Source organism: Accipiter gentilis, chromosome 31 (assembly GCF_929443795.1).
Source record: "Accipiter gentilis chromosome 31, bAccGen1.1, whole genome shotgun sequence".
NCBI classification, from domain to species: Eukaryota; Metazoa; Chordata; class Aves; order Accipitriformes; family Accipitridae; genus Astur; species Astur gentilis.
The window spans coordinates 7,473,093-7,490,444 of NC_064910.1; the positions used below are offsets into that span (position 1 = coordinate 7,473,093).

The following is a 17,352-nucleotide window of genomic DNA, read 5'->3' on the forward strand; positions in this document are numbered from 1 at the left end:
TTTGGGCCACTGTCATTTGTAGATTACGCTTGCAGTATGTCGGCCGGATTTGAGTACACCTGGATTTTGTAGGCTTGAGGCTGCTAATTTTAGTGCCCATCAGAAAACCACTTTAAAATGGGAAGTGGCAGAGGGTTGGGAGGGGGCAGATGTGTTCTGCCCTGTCCTGGAAAAATCCTGCAGTCTCTGTAGCAGTTTGTCCCTTATGGGAAGTTAGGCGCAGTTAGTGCTAACCAAATATCAGGTTCTCTGTGACTGTCCATACAGGCAGCTTTTTATAAGAAGAAACTGGGTTTTGGCGAGGCGCTTGGTATGGACTGGTGAGAGGGGGAACAGGCTCCACACAGCTTTTAGCTAGGGGCGAAATCTGCTTGAGGATAGAGGAGATGGACGCAGAGCATGAGGACAGCTTAAAGACATCTCTGTTAACCAATTTTGATGAGAGAGCGTGGTCTGAAGGCTTCAGGAGGCAGGGGTCTGAGGGTCAGAGTGGAGATGGGTAGGGGCAGGAGAAGAATGCACCAGACTGCTGCTCTGGGTGCTCCGGGGGAGCAGAAGCCTTCGGGGAGGGAGGTGGACACCAGAAGAGCACCTTGGGTTGTACCTGTGGTTGTAGTGGGGACTGCCATTCAGGTTTCCTGTGGGCATTGGGGAATGCAGGATGTCCTGGTTGTTGCAAGCTTCTTGGCATCCAGAAGCTGTGAAATTTATGTATCTGTGCTTGTGCAAACATAAATATCTATGTCATAATTATTATTATTTTTTTCTTTTTTTCTCTCTCTAATTGACTAGATAATGTGTGAGATGTTTTTCCCAGCCTTTGAAAATGTGCATGATAGTCTAACAGCACCTTTCTCTAGTCGAACATCCCATACAAGATTGAAACCCGCATTTCTGAGTAGCATAAACACACAGTCAGCTGTGGAAGACAGCTCTGTTGCTGGGTCCTCAAAGGTAAAGTAAAAAGCATTCAACGTAAAAATACCAAAAGTAACACAAGGATCTTTCTGATCTGTGTGACATTATCTTTGTCTGCACTCATGTAGGCACGCACTTTCATGGTAAGCTTGTTTTCTCCATTGCTGTTGGATCTTGTTGTTCGGATGTACTTCCTCAGAGGAATAAGAGAATGAAACTCTTTTTTCAGAAGACAATGTGATGCCTTCATGTGGCGTCGATTATACTTGTGGGTGTTCTTTTTCCACTCGGGATCTTAGTATGAGAAGAACATAATTTCTAGGGACAGGAGCTGCAGGGAGAGAAGTGGCCCTATTTCATGCAACTGGAGAGTGTCCTTCTTTGATATGGACCTTGCTCCCTTGCTAAGCTCACTGTAGGGACATTGATCTATTGCTGATGTATACAACTAATAGAAAAAAAAGCAAAGCAAAATTGTCTCATGCTGTGTGTAACTGTCCTTAATTTTTTTAGGATACTGTGTTCAGGTTAACAAAAACCCCGTCCCAAGAATCTGATGTGTTTAGAAGCTCTGATTCTCCTGTTCCCCATCATGTTCTGGATCTCTATTTTGAAGACAACAAGAAGTCTTTGGGAGCCATTCTCTCCAGTTTACCTGGGGTTGGCTTAAAAAGAAAGCTGTCCAACGATATGAGGGATTTACAAAGCTTGGATGTCCCCAATAAGATTCCTAAAAAAGGTTTGTGTTGTGGCATGGGAAGGGGATTTCTTTTGCACATACTGAAAACTGATAAAATACTTCTTTCCTTCTCCCTTTTTATAGGTGTCAGTGAAACATTCCCTACAGGGATTGGAATAATACTTTGTCTGGTGTGTCTGTTTCTGCTGTAACAGCTTATTTACCTTATTCCAGAGCAGTTTCAATTCATTCCATGAACACTGTATTTTTCTTTCTCAAATGGGCCATTTCCAATGTGTAATCCAGTAACAGTTTAGTCTTTGTGTTGCTGGTGCCGCTTCCATTTTCTAGGTCTCGGAGGTATAGCTGAACTTCATTGTCTTTCTATGTGAAGGAAAGATGCAGTAAGCCTGGAAACTAATCTTTAACTGGCATCAGAAACAGTCACATGTAACTTTACATGAAATTTTCCAAGCAAACAAAGAAGGCTTTTGAAGGGTAATAAGCCCCCCCAGTTTTCTGTCACTTGATAGCAGTGCTTACAATCAGTATGCTTCTCAAGCTTCTAATAAAGACCTCCAAAGTGGTGTTAGTGCTCCGGGATAAAGATGCTGAAGGCAATATATTGCACTGAGTAGTGAAATAATTGGTTAAAAGGGACTTTGAAAGCAGTGCTATACTAGCGTGCGTTTTTTCCCTTAAAGGAAAAAAACCCCAACCCACACCTCCTTGACAAATCTCACTTCTGCCTTGAAATATTAAAAGTCTTCAAGTGCTGCTGTTGGTCTGCTGCCTCTGCAAACGATGACTGTATGGCCAGTTTCTGATCATGTTGCCATGAAGGGAAGAACCCTGTACTTGCCTATGAACTGCAGACTCAGTAAATAGATTGTGAAATCTGACCTGCCTGTATCTTCACAGCGAAGGCCAGAGATCATGTTTTACCCATAACCATTAATTTCTGGTCTGTGCTAGATCCCGATGCCATGTTACTATTTGCAGAATTTTAGGTTCTTGCTATTACTAAATGCTAACATGCCAGATGTAGGTTAAAGATAACGCTGTTTTTCTTTGTAGGCCACACAACACCAGTGCCCTCTCCCCTATCCCATCTGTGCTTGAGATAAACCAGATGCTGAGCATAAGTTATCCTTTAACAAAACATCCTAGTGTTTTAACTTAACATAAAAACCTGAGCTTTTTTTAAAAAAAAAAAAAAGTCAAGAATTTGCTTAATAAAAAGGACATGGGGGCAGAATCCGTGGCTCTGTTGCAACTCATCCCTGAGCAACAAAGATGCGGGTTGTAAAAAGTTACAGAATCTGCTTGTATAAATGTCACCAGAAGCTCGAGCTGATAGGTCTTGAGCTTAAATGCTGCTGCTGTGAAGTTTGAAGCCCATACCCTGTAATCATGTTAACTGCAGGGATATATACCACCCCCCAAAAACCAGCGTGGGCAGAATTTTAAGTGAAGTGTTTTGCTTCTGTGTTTGCAGAGCGCTGAACTAGTGAAATCGGTATTAGCTAGTGCAACTCCAGTAGTCCTTAAACTTTAAGCTGTCTGAAACTTGGGATTTTGCATAGCAGCCTAGTCTAGAAGAATGTAAGCTTTTTTATACTTGTTCGAAAAATTACCCCTGCTGAGAAATATATAATAAACACTGATGAAATAGTTTGACTGTGTGTAAACAAATTAAATTCTGGACTTAATGTCCTTTAAAACATCTGGCCTGGCTGATGTGGGAGTGGTGATGGTGGTGGGAAAGCAATAGCAGAGTATTTTAAAAACTAGACTTCAAAAAAAAACAACAAACCAACCACTTTTGGAGAAGCAAATCATGGGTATTTAGCTCTAAAGTGCTTTGGCTGGCCATAGACATCATCCTCTGATTTCCAAAAGATTTCCTGCCAGAAAGTCTAAAACTTAGATGGAAAATATGGTTTTTTTTGAACAAAACTTTAAAAAAAAAAAAAAAAAAAAAGATAAATTAGGTTCTTTATGGAAAAACAATTTAAACAGTAAATAATTGTCATCTTAACTACTTAGATGCAGATGTTTCACCTGAAAACACCGCTGTCACTTCAAGTGAAATACCAGCAACTCTGGTGGATGCGTCGGACTTTGAGTGTTCCCTCTGCATGAGGTATGACTGCATTGACCTGGGATTAAGATCAGAAAGCCCTTCTAGTTTCTGAAAAAAGTTTTCAGGGTGTCAGAAGGGAAACCTGCCAGAGAATGTCTAAATCATGACTCTCTACTTTTTGCTGAACCTTGCATCTGGTGAATCTTTACAGATGTGGTTTTCTCCTTTATGCATGGTTTTCTCCATTGTTTACCACTTGTAAATGAAAACTTTTTTAATATCCTTAGATAAAACTGACACCTGAGCTTTATGCAGAAGCAGGAACAGAAGAGATGGCTAGGCGTAGTCACGCCTTTCCGCAGTTTGGGAATCTGCATTTTTTGTGTTGGCAACTTAGCTTTTCTGTTACAGGTTGTTCTATGAACCTGTTACCACTCCCTGTGGACACACCTTTTGCCTCAAATGCCTTGAGCGTTGCCTTGACCATAATCCTCATTGCCCGCTCTGCAAAGAAAAGCTGTCAGAAGTAAGTATGTCCTTGCCCCAATTAACAAAAACGCACATAACTCTTCTTCTGAAAGCATCTACGTGGGGATTTTCTGTGCTCTACTCACAAGCTGCAACAAAAGAAGAGTGACCAGCAGGTCGAGGGAGGGGATTCTGTCGTGCTTTGGTGAGACCCCACCTGCAGTTCTGCGTCCAGCTCTGGGGTCTCCAGTACAGGAGAGACAGGGACCTGTTGGAGCAGGTCCGGAGGAGGGACACAAAAATGATCAGACAGCTGGAACACCTCTCCTCTGAGGAAAGCATGAGAGAGTTGGGGTTGTTCAGCCTGGAGAAGGCTCTGGGGACTACTTACAGCAACCTTTCAGTACTTAAAGGGGGCTAATAAGAAGGATGGGGACAGACTTTTTAATAGGCCTTGGTGCGATAGGACAAGGGGTAATGGTTTTTAACTAAAAAAGGGTAGATTTAGACTAGATGTAAGGAGGAAATTTTTTCATATGAGGGTGGTGAGACACTGAACAGGTTGCCCGGAGAGGTGGCAGATGCCCCATCCCTGCAAACATTCAAGGTCAGGTTGGACGGGGCTCTGAGCAACCTGATTTGCTTGAAGATGTCCCTTGAAGATGCAGGGGGGTTGGACTAGATGACCTTTAAAGGTCCTTTTCAACCCAAACTATTCCATGGTTCTACGAAACCAGAACAACACAGCAGTACCCACAGCATCAAGCTGTGAGCAGACCTCGTTTGCTCCAGAATGTGTTTTGTCATTCCTTGGAAGACAAGTGGGGTTTGCTGGTGCTTAAAGGAACAGAGGCTTCCAGTAAGTATCACATCAGGTTCATGCCTGCGTAGTCCCAGCCATAGCCCCGTTGATACTACATCTCCAGTTTGTGTATAGACCGACAATGAGCGAGGAATGATCACTCCTTGGTCAACGCTTCTGCTCCAGCAGACAGAAAGTGTCTTGGACTTGGAGTACTACTTGCCAGGAACCTGGCAGCTCTGGGTGAACAGAATATATGTATCTTCTGCAAAAGCGAGGCGGGACTGCCTTTTCTTGCTGGTAGTACAACTTCTGCCAAAAAAAAGGGCATGGGGTTATAGTTACATGGTCACCGGAGTGAACCACGTACCCCAAAGTGGAAGTTTTGATGCCTGAAGGCTGGAAAGGAGGAGGAATCAGTACAGTCCTGACTAACATGCTGTTTGGCTTTAGGAAAGGGATGGGTAGGGAGGAAGAGATGTTACCTGTCTTCTCATTATTAGACTTAGAGTTGACTCTTCCTTGCAGTTTCTGGCAAGCAGAACTTACAAGAAGACCGTCCTTACAGAAGAACTGATAGTCCGTTACTTGCCAGAGGAATTATCTGAAAGGAAGAAAGTTTATGAGGAAGAAATGAAGGAATTGTCAAAGTAGGCTCTCTTTTTACTACTGACAGCTGTTATAAAAATGGTATTTTTCAATCTAAATTACTGAAGAAGCTTCATTTGCTTATGCAGATGCACAAAATGAATGAATTTGTAAATGAACCTGCCAGATGTTCTGTATTTTTGATATGTTTGTTGCTGATAAACAAGTAACAATGTGCTTGGATGGTAGAGAGGCGCACCAATATTCCTAAAATGAAGATAATTGCTTTCTGCTCTGAAACAATATAATAGCTTTAAAAGTTATAATGGGGGGTTTCTGGGAGTAGAATTCAAATTATAGATGGGTTATACTTCAGGTCAGGAGAAGTTCAAGGATCCAGTTTTGTCAGTGACTGTGGATCTTGCGCTACAACTCAACTAAAAAGAAAATCTTTTTCAGGCTTAATTGCAAGTTTTATTTAAGTGGATTAGTGGGCTTCTTCAAAATTAAAGGGCTTTACTGAGCTTGGGAATTCTGTACCATCTTGCTGTGAACATGGCTAGTTCTTAGGTACTATATTACTGGAAAAATTTATCACCAAAGTCTCGCCATGTGTATTTAAGCTAGATGTATTGGTGTGCACACGTTTGGGAAATTGCCCATTATTTCCTGACTTTTCCTCTATGAAAATAGATTAGAGGGATTATTGCCTTAATGTATTAACAGAAAGAGTCCTGAAATATGTTTGTCTTGTAAAAATGACAAACCTCAACTAGATAAGCCTTTACGAAGAATGAGTCTAAGGAAACCACTGGAATCGGTGTCATATTAAGGGTTTATGCTGAATATAGCAGTACCCAGAAAAAAGCTGAAATTTTTTTTTAATAATTATCTTACAGTTTGAATAAAGATGTTCCCATCTTCGTATGTACCATGGCCTTCCCTACCATCCCTTGCCCACTCCATGTCTTTGAGCCTCGTTATCGCCTAATGATAAGAAGATGCATGGAAACTGGTACCAAGCAGTTTGGCATGTGCTTAGCTGATGAATTAAAAGGGTAAGGAGATGAGCTGAGAATGTCCTGTTGTTGCAGAGGCTGTTGTGACGCTAATGGAGTACTACAGGCAGTATACTTGTCTCCCCAAACCACTGTGGTTCCTTCCAGCCCTGTATGAACCAATACTAAAGTGGCTGGCTTTTTAGGTTTGCATCTTAAACATTCTTTTTGACACAATGATGTAATTTTTATTGCTCCCTTGTTGGATGGATAGCAGGAATACAACGCATCCTGCTACTACAGGCTCCAAAAATAGCACTTAATCGTCTATGTGGTTGGAAAGCTTTCTAGCCTGTTTGTTCTAGTGAAAGCTGACTGTCTGGATAAGGTTGCTCCTCTGTCTACTCAGTTTCAAAAAACAAATATATACTTAAAAAAAATAATCCAGACCTTCCATAGGTGGTATCATTTGAATGAGACAAAGTATACCCTTGGCTGAGAAGACTGTTTTGCTGCTGAATGTTGAAATTTGATGTTTGTCTTTACTGCTGTGTTGCAATGTCTAAACTATCTGCAGTGAGTGGGTTACGTTGTCTTTCTATATGATCTCACCTTTAATTCATTTTTGTGAATTCTGACACTGGTGTCTTTCCAGCTCCCTGTGTGGAGACTTGACTAGATGACCTTCAAAGGTCCCTTCCAACCCAAACTATTTTATGATTCTATGAAAACCTTCAGGTTTTTAAGTCCTTTATAGATAGATAATAGGGTTTTAGGTGAAAGGGATAAGATGCTTGTGGGAAAACAATAAGGTGGTCTTAAAAGAGATGTAATAGATAGTTGCTGACTTCAGAAGGTACGTTGGCGTGATGCAGACCGTAGAATGGATGACGAGCATGAGAATTTTTAAGAACACATTAGACAGGCATGCTCAGGAGCAGCATTTTTGTAGGTGATCATCACTGGAGCTGAGAGGAGGGCAGTCATACCAGGGCTTGGCAGCCTTTCCTTGTCCAGTTCAGGTGGGTTTGGATTGTTGGCTTTTTTTTTTTTTGTCTCTCCCAGACTGGACAGTAAGGTGGCAGTAAGAATACAGGAGATGCTATAGGTTCCAGATGCTATGGCTTCAGCTCTGGCTATGCTTCATGCCATTTGGTATGCTGCCAGTGCTGCGCTCAGTGGAGTTCAGGCTCCAAGAGCAGCTGATGCTCCATGGTCCCTTCCAGACCTATTACCAATTTTCTGGAAGCAAATACTTGTAAGAGTGAGGACAAAATGACACTAGGACATTGTTACTCCCCTTAGTCTGTGGAAAAGCCAAACTTATTTGGAGTTGTGTCTAATACAGAGGGCCAAGGGGTTACAATCCCAAAACCACAAGAATTGGTTTATTAGATAGTGTCATAAAGGGTATTTTAAAATGCAGCCGATATGGTTAGATTTTTATGTCCTGTCTGTTTTGAGTTACTAAAATAATTAAACTTTTTAAGCATGGTAATTTAAATCAAACAGTGAAGCGGAGGAAGCCTTAATCTGTAGACACCTGGCAGGCTGTTGTACCTTCTTACGCAAGTAGTGAAGTTGTTTTGTTTATTCAAAATTGCAAAATCAGCTGGGAATATGAAAGGTGGGGTAACTCGTTTTGCCTCATCTACTAAGACATGGATACATACTTCCCTTGAAAAACACAGTGACAAGACATGTTCAATTTATTACCTTCCTCTATTTTATTTCTCCATTTTAAGTCAAAACTGGGAGAAGAATATAAACTTCTAATGTGTCAGTACATTTTATACCCATCTCCAGGTGCTCTCTTGTCTCTCTTTGATTAAAATAACTTTTTATCCAAAAGTAACTTCTCAAAGAATGACAAAAAATCATCACTTTTACTTCTAGAATAATTTCTAAATTTGGTATGAAAGTCACTAAAATCATTGATTTTAAGCAATTGTAATGTAGCTGTTCAAATACTTTTTAGTCTAATATTGCTATAATAAGCTCGCTTTTCGTAATCCCACTGGCAGAGCACCAGGGCTTAGCTGTGTGCAGCTGTACTCTTCTTGCTCTTCCTCAGTTTGTTCTGCACAATGTCCAGGAGAGAACTGTTGTTCACAGTGGTGAGCTTTTTTTTTTTTTTTTCCCCTCTCAAACCCATGATTTCTGGTAGAGTAGAAACAGGAGTCCTTTCCCTGCAGTGTCACTGTTTCTTCATCACTCCGATGTAAGAAATGGCCAAGCCCTGGTAAAACAAGTGTTTCCCTGATGAAACATTTATCAGATCCTGCAGGAATTTGGTACCTTGAGGTGAGACTAGATATAGTGCATTCTCCAGCTTAGCAGTAGGCTGAGGTGCAGAGCTGCAGACGCTGGCAGATCAACATATCCTGGTGAAGAGTCATTGTGTGATCAGCCTTTCTAGTGAACTCACCAAGCACAAATGTAGAGTAGGTAAGCCTGATAATTTAAAGTAAAAATCTGTCGCATGCTTGTTTCCAGGGCATGATTAAAACCTGTGCCTACTTTAAATATAACTGATAGAAGTGTCCTTTTGTAAAGAGGGCGTTTTCGGGTTGTTTGGGGATTTTTTTAATTTTTTTTTTTTGCTTTTTGGGTTTTGGGTTTTTTTTAGGAAAGGAAACAAGTGCAAGAAAAGTCTTGCTATATAGAAGCCTTTTTCTCCTAAAGCCTGTAATCCTTTGCTTAGACATTAGAGTAGGGGGATAGCCCTCCCAGCCCTGCATTTGTTCCTCAGTTTCTGGACTTCCTTATGTTATCTTTACCCATCTTGTTTTCTTTGCAAACCAGGTGAATTTGCCACCAGCAGCTGGCAACGCTCAGCATGAAACATGCTTCATTTAGTTTCCCGTCCCTTCCCAACCCTCCCACTCCGCAAATACACTCCGAAAATGCTGCTGCCGTGGACCTCTGAGGGAAGGCAGAAAGGGTGGGGGTTGTGTGGCTTATGTGAGTAAGCAGAAATGTATTGTCACCAAAGCAGGATCCTCTTTCAAATAAGAAGTGGTGAATTAGGCCCAGTATTTGTCCTGATGTGTATAAACACTTGTTGATGACTTCCACTTTTATGCCCTTCTGTCATTTCAGATTTGCAGATCATGGCTGTATATTAGAGATCAGGGACGTAAAGTTTTTTCCTGATGGGCGCTCAGTTGTTGATACAGTTGGTGTCCGTCGTTTTAGGGTCTTAAGCCATGGCCAGCGAGATGGATATAACACAGCAAACATCGAGTATCTTGAAGATAAAAAGGTGATCTATGGTGCAAAGTTATTCATACCCATGTATTGCTGGATTCACTTAAATAGTCTTTCCTTGTTGCATTTCAAGCTAGCTGTGCATTATTTTTAAACCAATATCATTATAAATACTAAAGCTCTATTTTGAAAACCATGGAACAAACTTTGTCTCTTCCTTCCCTTTCTTCCTTTCTGCCCTTATAATTATCTTTGCTTGAAGTGTTGCACTCCTTTCATGGATCTCAAAGTAGCTTCTGAGACTCAGGTGCTGAGGTCTGTCATGATGCGTAGATGAGGTCAGAGTAACATTTTAAAACTGGTACGGACTTGAAACCCTTTCTAAGAGCACACGCCCCTGTTGTTAGAGAACTGACTATTCTCTTCTTGCACTGAACAGACAGTTGGCAGACTGCATGTGACCTCCAAGCTCTCATTTACAGAACGGGTCCTCAAACAAATGTGGGAATCCGCTCTTAAAATGAGGTCCTAGTGACATGTAGTTAACCATGCCTGTACAAGCATCCATCAGAGCTGGCTGAGAGCAGAGAAATGCAGAGAGGGGAGTAGCTTTTAAAAACAAGTCCTCTTGTAAAACCTGCATCAAGTGAAGTGCTTGCGATGGGTGTTGGCCAAAGGGTGAATTTTTGGGCATTGTTAATGATGACTTCCTGGATCATCTTCAGAGCATGTCTGTAAAACCCTCATCCCTCTTAACACTGAGTTTAGTAGTAGTCTCATGCCAATTGATGAAGTCCAGTCTGGTCATACAGCTCTTCAGCGTGCTCTCATAGTTGAAGCGCAAGTCTGTAACGTCTTGGTAGGGCTTTTCTCACCTGTGCAGGATGATGCAGTTGTTTGCTGGGGCACGAAAGGCAGATCACATGGAGATGCCTCCCCCTGCAAAAGGCTGGAGTAGGTAGTCTGCTCAGTGAGGGCTCTGAGGTGTTTAAATCCCCAGTGAAGGGGGGTGGAACACAGGTATCCAGGCATTGTCTGTAGATGGTGCCAGACCCACCTCTTCATAATTAGGGTGAGATTTACCTTGTCTCACTCGAGAGGCTGACACCTGTGTTCAGCACCCTATGTTCATGTTATATCTGGTGGTGAGAAATCTCAGTCCAAAGCTGCCTATTGTATCTGCTCTGTCTTAGATACCTACCTTAAGGTGAGATTAATGGCCCTCGAGCTGTTTCTCGTGGACTGTGAAGGGCATCCAGAGCAGCTAGCTCAGATGTGCATCTGAGTAGCCCAGGTGAATCACACCATTGGTGTGTACAGATTACAGGGAAAAAAACCCAACAAACCCAACCAACAACCCCAAACTAAAAACTAAACAAACCAAAAAACCAAATCGCCAATTTGTAGTGGTTTTTGCTTACGCTTTTTGCTTTTCCCTAATAGCTAATAGTTAGGCCTGTGCAACTAAAACGCTCTTTGCCTCAGCGAGGGTTGGGTTGGTTTTTTTTGGTTTGTTTTTTTTAATGGCCATTCCTGGTATTGGGAAAGCATCTACTTTCCCTGCTTCGTGCCTGCTCAGGTGTCTGCCCTCCTCCTCCTCCTTGGCTGTCCTACCATGGCCTTAACACCACTACAAAGTACTGCTGGTCTCTAAGTGCCGTAGACCCCCCATCTCTCTGTTCGGTGGCAGTAGTGTTTGTTTTATTTTGCCAGATGATATACTAATGTTCAGAGGTCCTTCTGTGACAGGGACTCAAGGTTGTGGGTTTGAGATGATTAATATGATGTCCCGGGATCAGAGAGCAGATTCTTCTGTTGTGCCAGCATTTAGGAATGGGTGTTAATGAGGCAGTAACTGCTCCAAGAAATATCACTTCAGAACACCTAGGGGAGGGTAAAAAGACTCCAGCATCACAGGTTTGAAATCTGAGACCTGGGTACAGTTTGCCTAGATAAAGACACTTGAACAGCTGTAGTCACTGCATTATTTTGCTTCGCTTGTTTCTGGGGAAGCATAAGGACTCCATGGTATCAAACCTGTTTTGTTCCATCTCCCTTCTTTTAACAATAAGGTTGAAGGACCGGAATATGAAGAACTTGTCCGCCTTCATGATTCAGTTTATGATCAAGCTGTTGCCTGGTTTACTTCTCTTAAAGACAATATGAAAGTGCAAATTCTCAATCACTTTGGGTCCATGCCTGGAAAAGAACCAGAGCCACAGGTAATAAAACCTTCCTACTTAACGCAGCCTCATTCTATACAGAATTTTTATACAAGACTATTTTCTGACAGTTTTTTTGCTGTGGTTTTGTACATTTTAAGCCCTTTATTTACCCGATTTTGTTCTGTTAGCATGAAGCATAGAAGACAATCAATGGAAAACAATGTAAGTTGATATCTGAAGAGATCAGTCTTAATGGTGTCTATAGACAAGGAGAGCACCTGAAATTAAGTGTGAACTGGCTTATGGTGACATTCTTAGCAAATAAAGGGTGGGAAGGAAGGTGGCGTTCTTCATGGGGCAATGAATACTTGATTGCATGTCTTTCCATCCTTTTGCAGAGCAACCCCAGTGGTCCTGCCTGGTACTGGTGGCTCTTGGCAGTGTTGCCTCTGGAAAACAGAGCTCAGCTGGCTATATTGGCTATGACCTCCCTTAAAGATCGTCTTATCGCCATCAGACGCGTATTGATATTTGTGACTCGCAAAAGACCCAGATAACATGGACTTCAGTTGTGAGTGGGCACCAAAAACATCTCACGACAGGTTATTCTGGGGGAGGGCAAAGGGGGAGGGGTTGTTTTGGGGTTTTTTTTTTAAAGATTCCGTCAAAAAGGAACAGCCCTTTCTGACTGTGTCCAGCATCCATCGATTGCATCGGTTTGTTATCCTGGGTATTCACCAAACCTTGCACTCTCTCCTGTTGTCCTGGTGAAATCTGAGCCTCTACAAAGCTGTGCTACAGTTAGAGCGTAGCTGATAGATGTGGACAGTTGCTTCAAAGTACTATGATAGAATTGATGTTTCTAGCCTGCAAGAGAGTTAAGTACTAGAGTAGCACCATTGGCCTGCATGTGATTTGGATTTCTACTTGGTAGGAAAAGGAAACTGGACAGTGGATTGAAGAGGTGTTTCCTAGACTTTCTTGAAGGTAGTGAACAGAAGAGGAGTTACGCTGCCTGGCAGAAGTATGCATGAAGACTAACCAACAGTACACTGTTAGTGAATTGGTAGGCAGTCTGTCATACACCCATGTCTCTCTCTCTTCAGCAAATAACAGTCTGTGAGGAAAAAAAAATTTAAGCCGTTTGTGGTCAAGGCATCTGAGGATGTTTATCTGAAAGAATAATAGCTACTGAATAAGTACACTATTTAGTAGCCTTAGGTAATCCCTCATGTTGTGATTTATGTGTCGTAGCGGGTTGAGTATGTACAAAATGTTTGGAAAGGTGTACTTTGGTTTATTTGAAAAGACAAAGTAATCCTAGCTGGTCTTATTGCTAAATTCAGATCAAACCGGCTCCCTAAAGTATGATGAACGCTGCTGTGAAATAATGATTTCACCCCAAGTACAAGGGAGGCATGCTGCAGTTCACACTGAACGCCTGCTCTGCGAGTGGGACTGGCGAGGATGAAACGCAGAGAGGTTTCCATCTCCCTCCTGCCTGCAGTGTCATGCCAACCTCCCGTTGCTCTGGGGTGATCTCTACTGAACATGTTTCAAACTGAAAGTATTGTAGTTTAGTACCAGTTGCTGTATGTGATGGAAATCAGTCCACAATAACATCGTGAAAGGAGGCACAAACCGAACCTATAAAGGCAAGTCTCAATGCAAGCTTAAGTCAGGTGTTAGCCTTCATTTGTCTCTTGGATTATTTTTTTTAATGTATTGTTTTGTTAATATCTAACTTTGATAGCTATTAAATTGATCACTTGTCAGTCAAATGATCAACACTTGCTCAACTGCCAATGAAATAACTAACAGTGTTACCAATTCAATTGGCATAGTTTCCAATAAGTAGATCTGATACTACCAACAGGGAAAAAAGTTGACTTGAATCTCCATGTGCTGCAAGCATAGCAAGACCAATGTAAAGACCTGTTCACATACAGAGGTCTGGTAAGAAGAAATGGCTGTTTACCTAAATAGTCAAAGTGCCTGGTTTCTTTTTTTAGTTCTTTTGTCCTTATTTGTCAATGAAGATGTATTTAAACTTTTTTTTTTCACTTTGCACATGAATTCTGGAAGAAGACTGCATTAAAATGCAGTGGTTGAGATATATTACCTGCTCTCTTTTGGGTATTGTAGTTATAACCTGTGTGGTCTGGGAAACAAAAATACAGAGGTTTTTTCCTTTCAGCAAATGGCTACCACAAATGGTTTCTGTAACATACCCTGAATGTACTGTAACTGCCTCTACCTTGAACACGCCTTTTCTATTTAAATAGTTCGTAAGTATATTCTCTGAATTGTGAAGTGCATAACTTACAACCAATGATGTCATAACCTCTACAGTAGCCTTCTGCAAGTTCTGCTACCATCACCAAAATACTCAAAATTCAAGTTGAATGCATTTCCTCCAGGGTTTGAAGGTGATGAAGAGGAAGTCACTGAAGTATAAAGGAATTGTTCTATATATTGGGGAGGAAATGTCAGAAGTCAGTAGGTCTTCAGCCCACTGTCAGCCGAGCTACCGAAGGGTGGTTTCACAAACTAATTCTCAGACCAGAAGATGGACTGTATTTGATCTCGCAATCCTTTCTGTTCAGCTTCCTGTTCTTCCCATCCCTTTCCATGCTGTGTGTTTCTTCTAGACTCACTCATGTTGCTCCTTCGTGTGTCTGGCCTAGTTTTGAGTATTACTAGTTTAGCTGCAAAGGGACGCCGATGGTATTTGTATATTGCTGGTCCCTGATCTTACATGTGCTTAATTTTAAATATAGGAGTGCGTTTAAGAAAAAAAAAAAAAATCAAGGTGCTAGTTAATGTCTTCTTGGCTTTGCCTCAGTAACTAATGTGAATATTCTTCTTTGCAAAAGTGATTTTTTCAAGATATCTACTTTTGAGGTACTTCTGAGAGGAAACCCAACGGAACAAGAGAGGTTGTTTACTGCTGTTCTGTAATGTGTAAAGACACGTTTTACATGGAAAGTGACATTACTGTGTTCATGAAGGCCTGCATAATTAATGGAATGATAGTTATTGAAGAGAAAGCTGAACTGTAGAGGGATTTTTTTTTGGTCAAGGTTTAAAGCGGTTTGTGAGTATTTCAGTGACTGATGTTTTGGATAAATAACAACAACATAGGAATTGTCTGTGTATGGATGCAAATAATCATATTAGCAGCCCAAAGCTGACATTTCTTCCAAAACACTGAATGCTGATCAAATAGCAAAGCTTTAATAAATAAATAAAATAAAATAAAAAAATCACCACTGCCCTGTGGTACTTGCTTTCTAAGGGAAAGTACCGGTTTCATTGTTACCAAATTCTCTCTGCCATATAATCTCTACAGCATCCAGTAGTACCTCATGGGAAAAGCTAGCTATCTCATTTCTCTCTAGAGGAAAATGTCCACGTTACGGCCAATCTATGCTTAGGTGTAACTTGTCGCCAAGGTACACGTGGAAGCACTGGAGCTGAGCTCCTGGAAGAGATAGACAGGATTCGTTGCCTTTCTAGCTCATTACACTTTTCTTGCTTGCTGTCCAAGCAAGGATGCTGGGATATATGATGAGTCTTTTCACTGTGGTGAACGTGGCCCTTCTTTATACATCGTAAAGAGGCCCAAAAAAAAAAAAAAAAAAAATCCCTCTACCTCTACACCTGTTGTTCACCTGTAAAGCTTCAAGCTACAGAATGATATATATATTTTAACCTTTTTTTTGTCTTTCAGAAGCATACTAATTGTTTGCCACTGAGGCCTTTTATCTACTGTATTTTAATATGTTCATTTGATAGTCATCGAGATCTCTTTGTACTTCTAACCTGTAGATCTTGTCATGTTTCTTACTGCTCCTTTTTCCTCGTTCTCCAGTCCACTTTTAAATTGATAAATAGAAAGCTGTACACTCTCTATTCCTATTACATTTTACACTAGTGGAACTGGTATTTTGGTAGCGCCTTAATTTTGCAGTTGTGAAATGATTGTATCAACTCTTATCTGGGGCTTCTGACCAGATTTAAACGAGTATGTTTAATGTAGATAAACTTGAAACCATTTTTTACTGTTTTAAAGCTAGTTATGAAATGGAGTGTGTACATATGTATAAATATAAATTATTAATCTGCACCTTTTTGTATCTAGTAAATACAGGAGAAGTTCATGTTCTAACCACATTTGGCACTTCTTGTTGCATAAGCAAAGCCAAAACTTTTTTTAAAAATTGCAATGTTCATTTCATGTATATTTGCAATATTCATGGGAAATGTATTTAATTTATGTGATATTTGGAATAAAACAGATTGAATTTATAAGAGCGTGAGTTTATGGGAAAGCTTTGTGGCTCTGTGAGGGCTGAGAGCTAAAGCTGCAACAAACACGGTCTGAACAGAAGCAAGCTGCTGATGGGCTGCTGTCAGAAGAGGGATGATGGTTTGATTTCCGCGACAGGACCCCAAGGGATGAGAACTGGCCTCACGAGGTTTTAAGCAGCAGATGGCATTCCAGAAATCGTGGTTAGATGTCGGCGTTCTTAAGTTGCCTGGCAAAGGTTTTAGCCCCAGCGGGGGAGGCTGGAGAGGATGCGCCACCGTGGGGCTTGGTGAGCACCTGGGGCATGGGGGTGGATTTGAAGGGGAGCTGGAGGTCTCCAAAATGGGAGGGGGGGGGGGGGGGTCAGGAGCCCTCAGCAGAAGTGGGATGCAACGAAGATGAACCTTTAACTCCCCCAGGAGCGGGATGCAACGAAGATGGGAGAGGGTCATGCAGTGGGCTCTTCCTTTCGTAGCTTCTTGAATGGAGGATTTTTTAGCCCAAAGTGGGACCTGCGTGGCCCCACAGCATAAACTCTGAAAAAAATACTATTAGTTAAGACTACAAAATGCTTTATTGACTAAGCCCAGAGAAATAAAGTACCTTCAGGGTGCTGCTGCGAGGTGGAGATGACGTTCCACAGCAAGGCACTGGCTGGCACTGGTGGGGGGGTGGGACACTGGCCAGGCTGCAGCAGCAGCGAAATGCAGTTGTGGGGGAGCAAAGCTGAGCCAGATTGCAGGGAGCATATCCCATCCCTCAGCTATGTCTTGCTGCCAGCTGAGCAAAACCATTCTGAAAGCATTTTTTTGGTAAATATTAGCCTTTTTTTTTTTGGTTGTTTTTCTTTTGCTGTTGGATTGACTTTGGCCTTTGTGCCTGTATTCACTGAATGTCTGAGCAAACAAACATCAGTTACAGGACTGCTCTTTTACAAGAAGTTCCAAGTGTGTGTTAGAGTACATATGTAAATGCTGCCTGAGCTGTTTTGATATGCCAGACAACAGTGTTCTTTAAACATCACTACTTTTACCACAGGAAGGAGGTGGAGAAAGATGACTGATCCACCTTTCCTTTTTATTATCCAGATCCTTCTGTGCTTCAAGAATTTGAGAGCAGTAGAAGC

General features: G+C 41.6%; 1 protein-coding gene across 5 annotated transcripts in view; it reads left to right on the forward strand.

Moving 5' to 3' along the window:
* The window catches only part of LONRF2 (LON peptidase N-terminal domain and ring finger 2), a 34,770-nt gene extending 18,549 nt beyond the window's left edge, over positions 1-16,221 (forward strand). Inside the window, exons 5-14 of one of the 5 annotated variants that reach the window (XM_049834241.1) lie at positions 793-954; positions 1,432-1,657; positions 3,647-3,743; positions 4,095-4,209; positions 5,482-5,603; positions 6,441-6,599; positions 9,642-9,804; positions 11,822-11,971; positions 12,313-12,485; positions 12,849-16,221. In XM_049834241.1, the coding sequence (XP_049690198.1) occupies positions 793-954; positions 1,432-1,657; positions 3,647-3,743; positions 4,095-4,209; positions 5,482-5,603; positions 6,441-6,599; positions 9,642-9,804; positions 11,822-11,971; positions 12,313-12,471 (1,353 nt within the window). In that variant the 3' untranslated portion in view covers positions 12,472-12,485; positions 12,849-16,221. Of the gene's footprint in view, positions 1-792; positions 955-1,431; positions 1,658-3,646; positions 3,744-4,094; positions 4,210-5,481; positions 5,604-6,440; positions 6,600-9,641; positions 9,805-11,821; positions 11,972-12,312 lie in introns of all 5 variants that reach the window. The other 4 variants (XM_049834240.1, XM_049834243.1, XM_049834242.1 and 1 more) reach the window with 4 other exon arrangements.
* Positions 16,222-17,352: the final 1,131 nt, after the last annotated feature.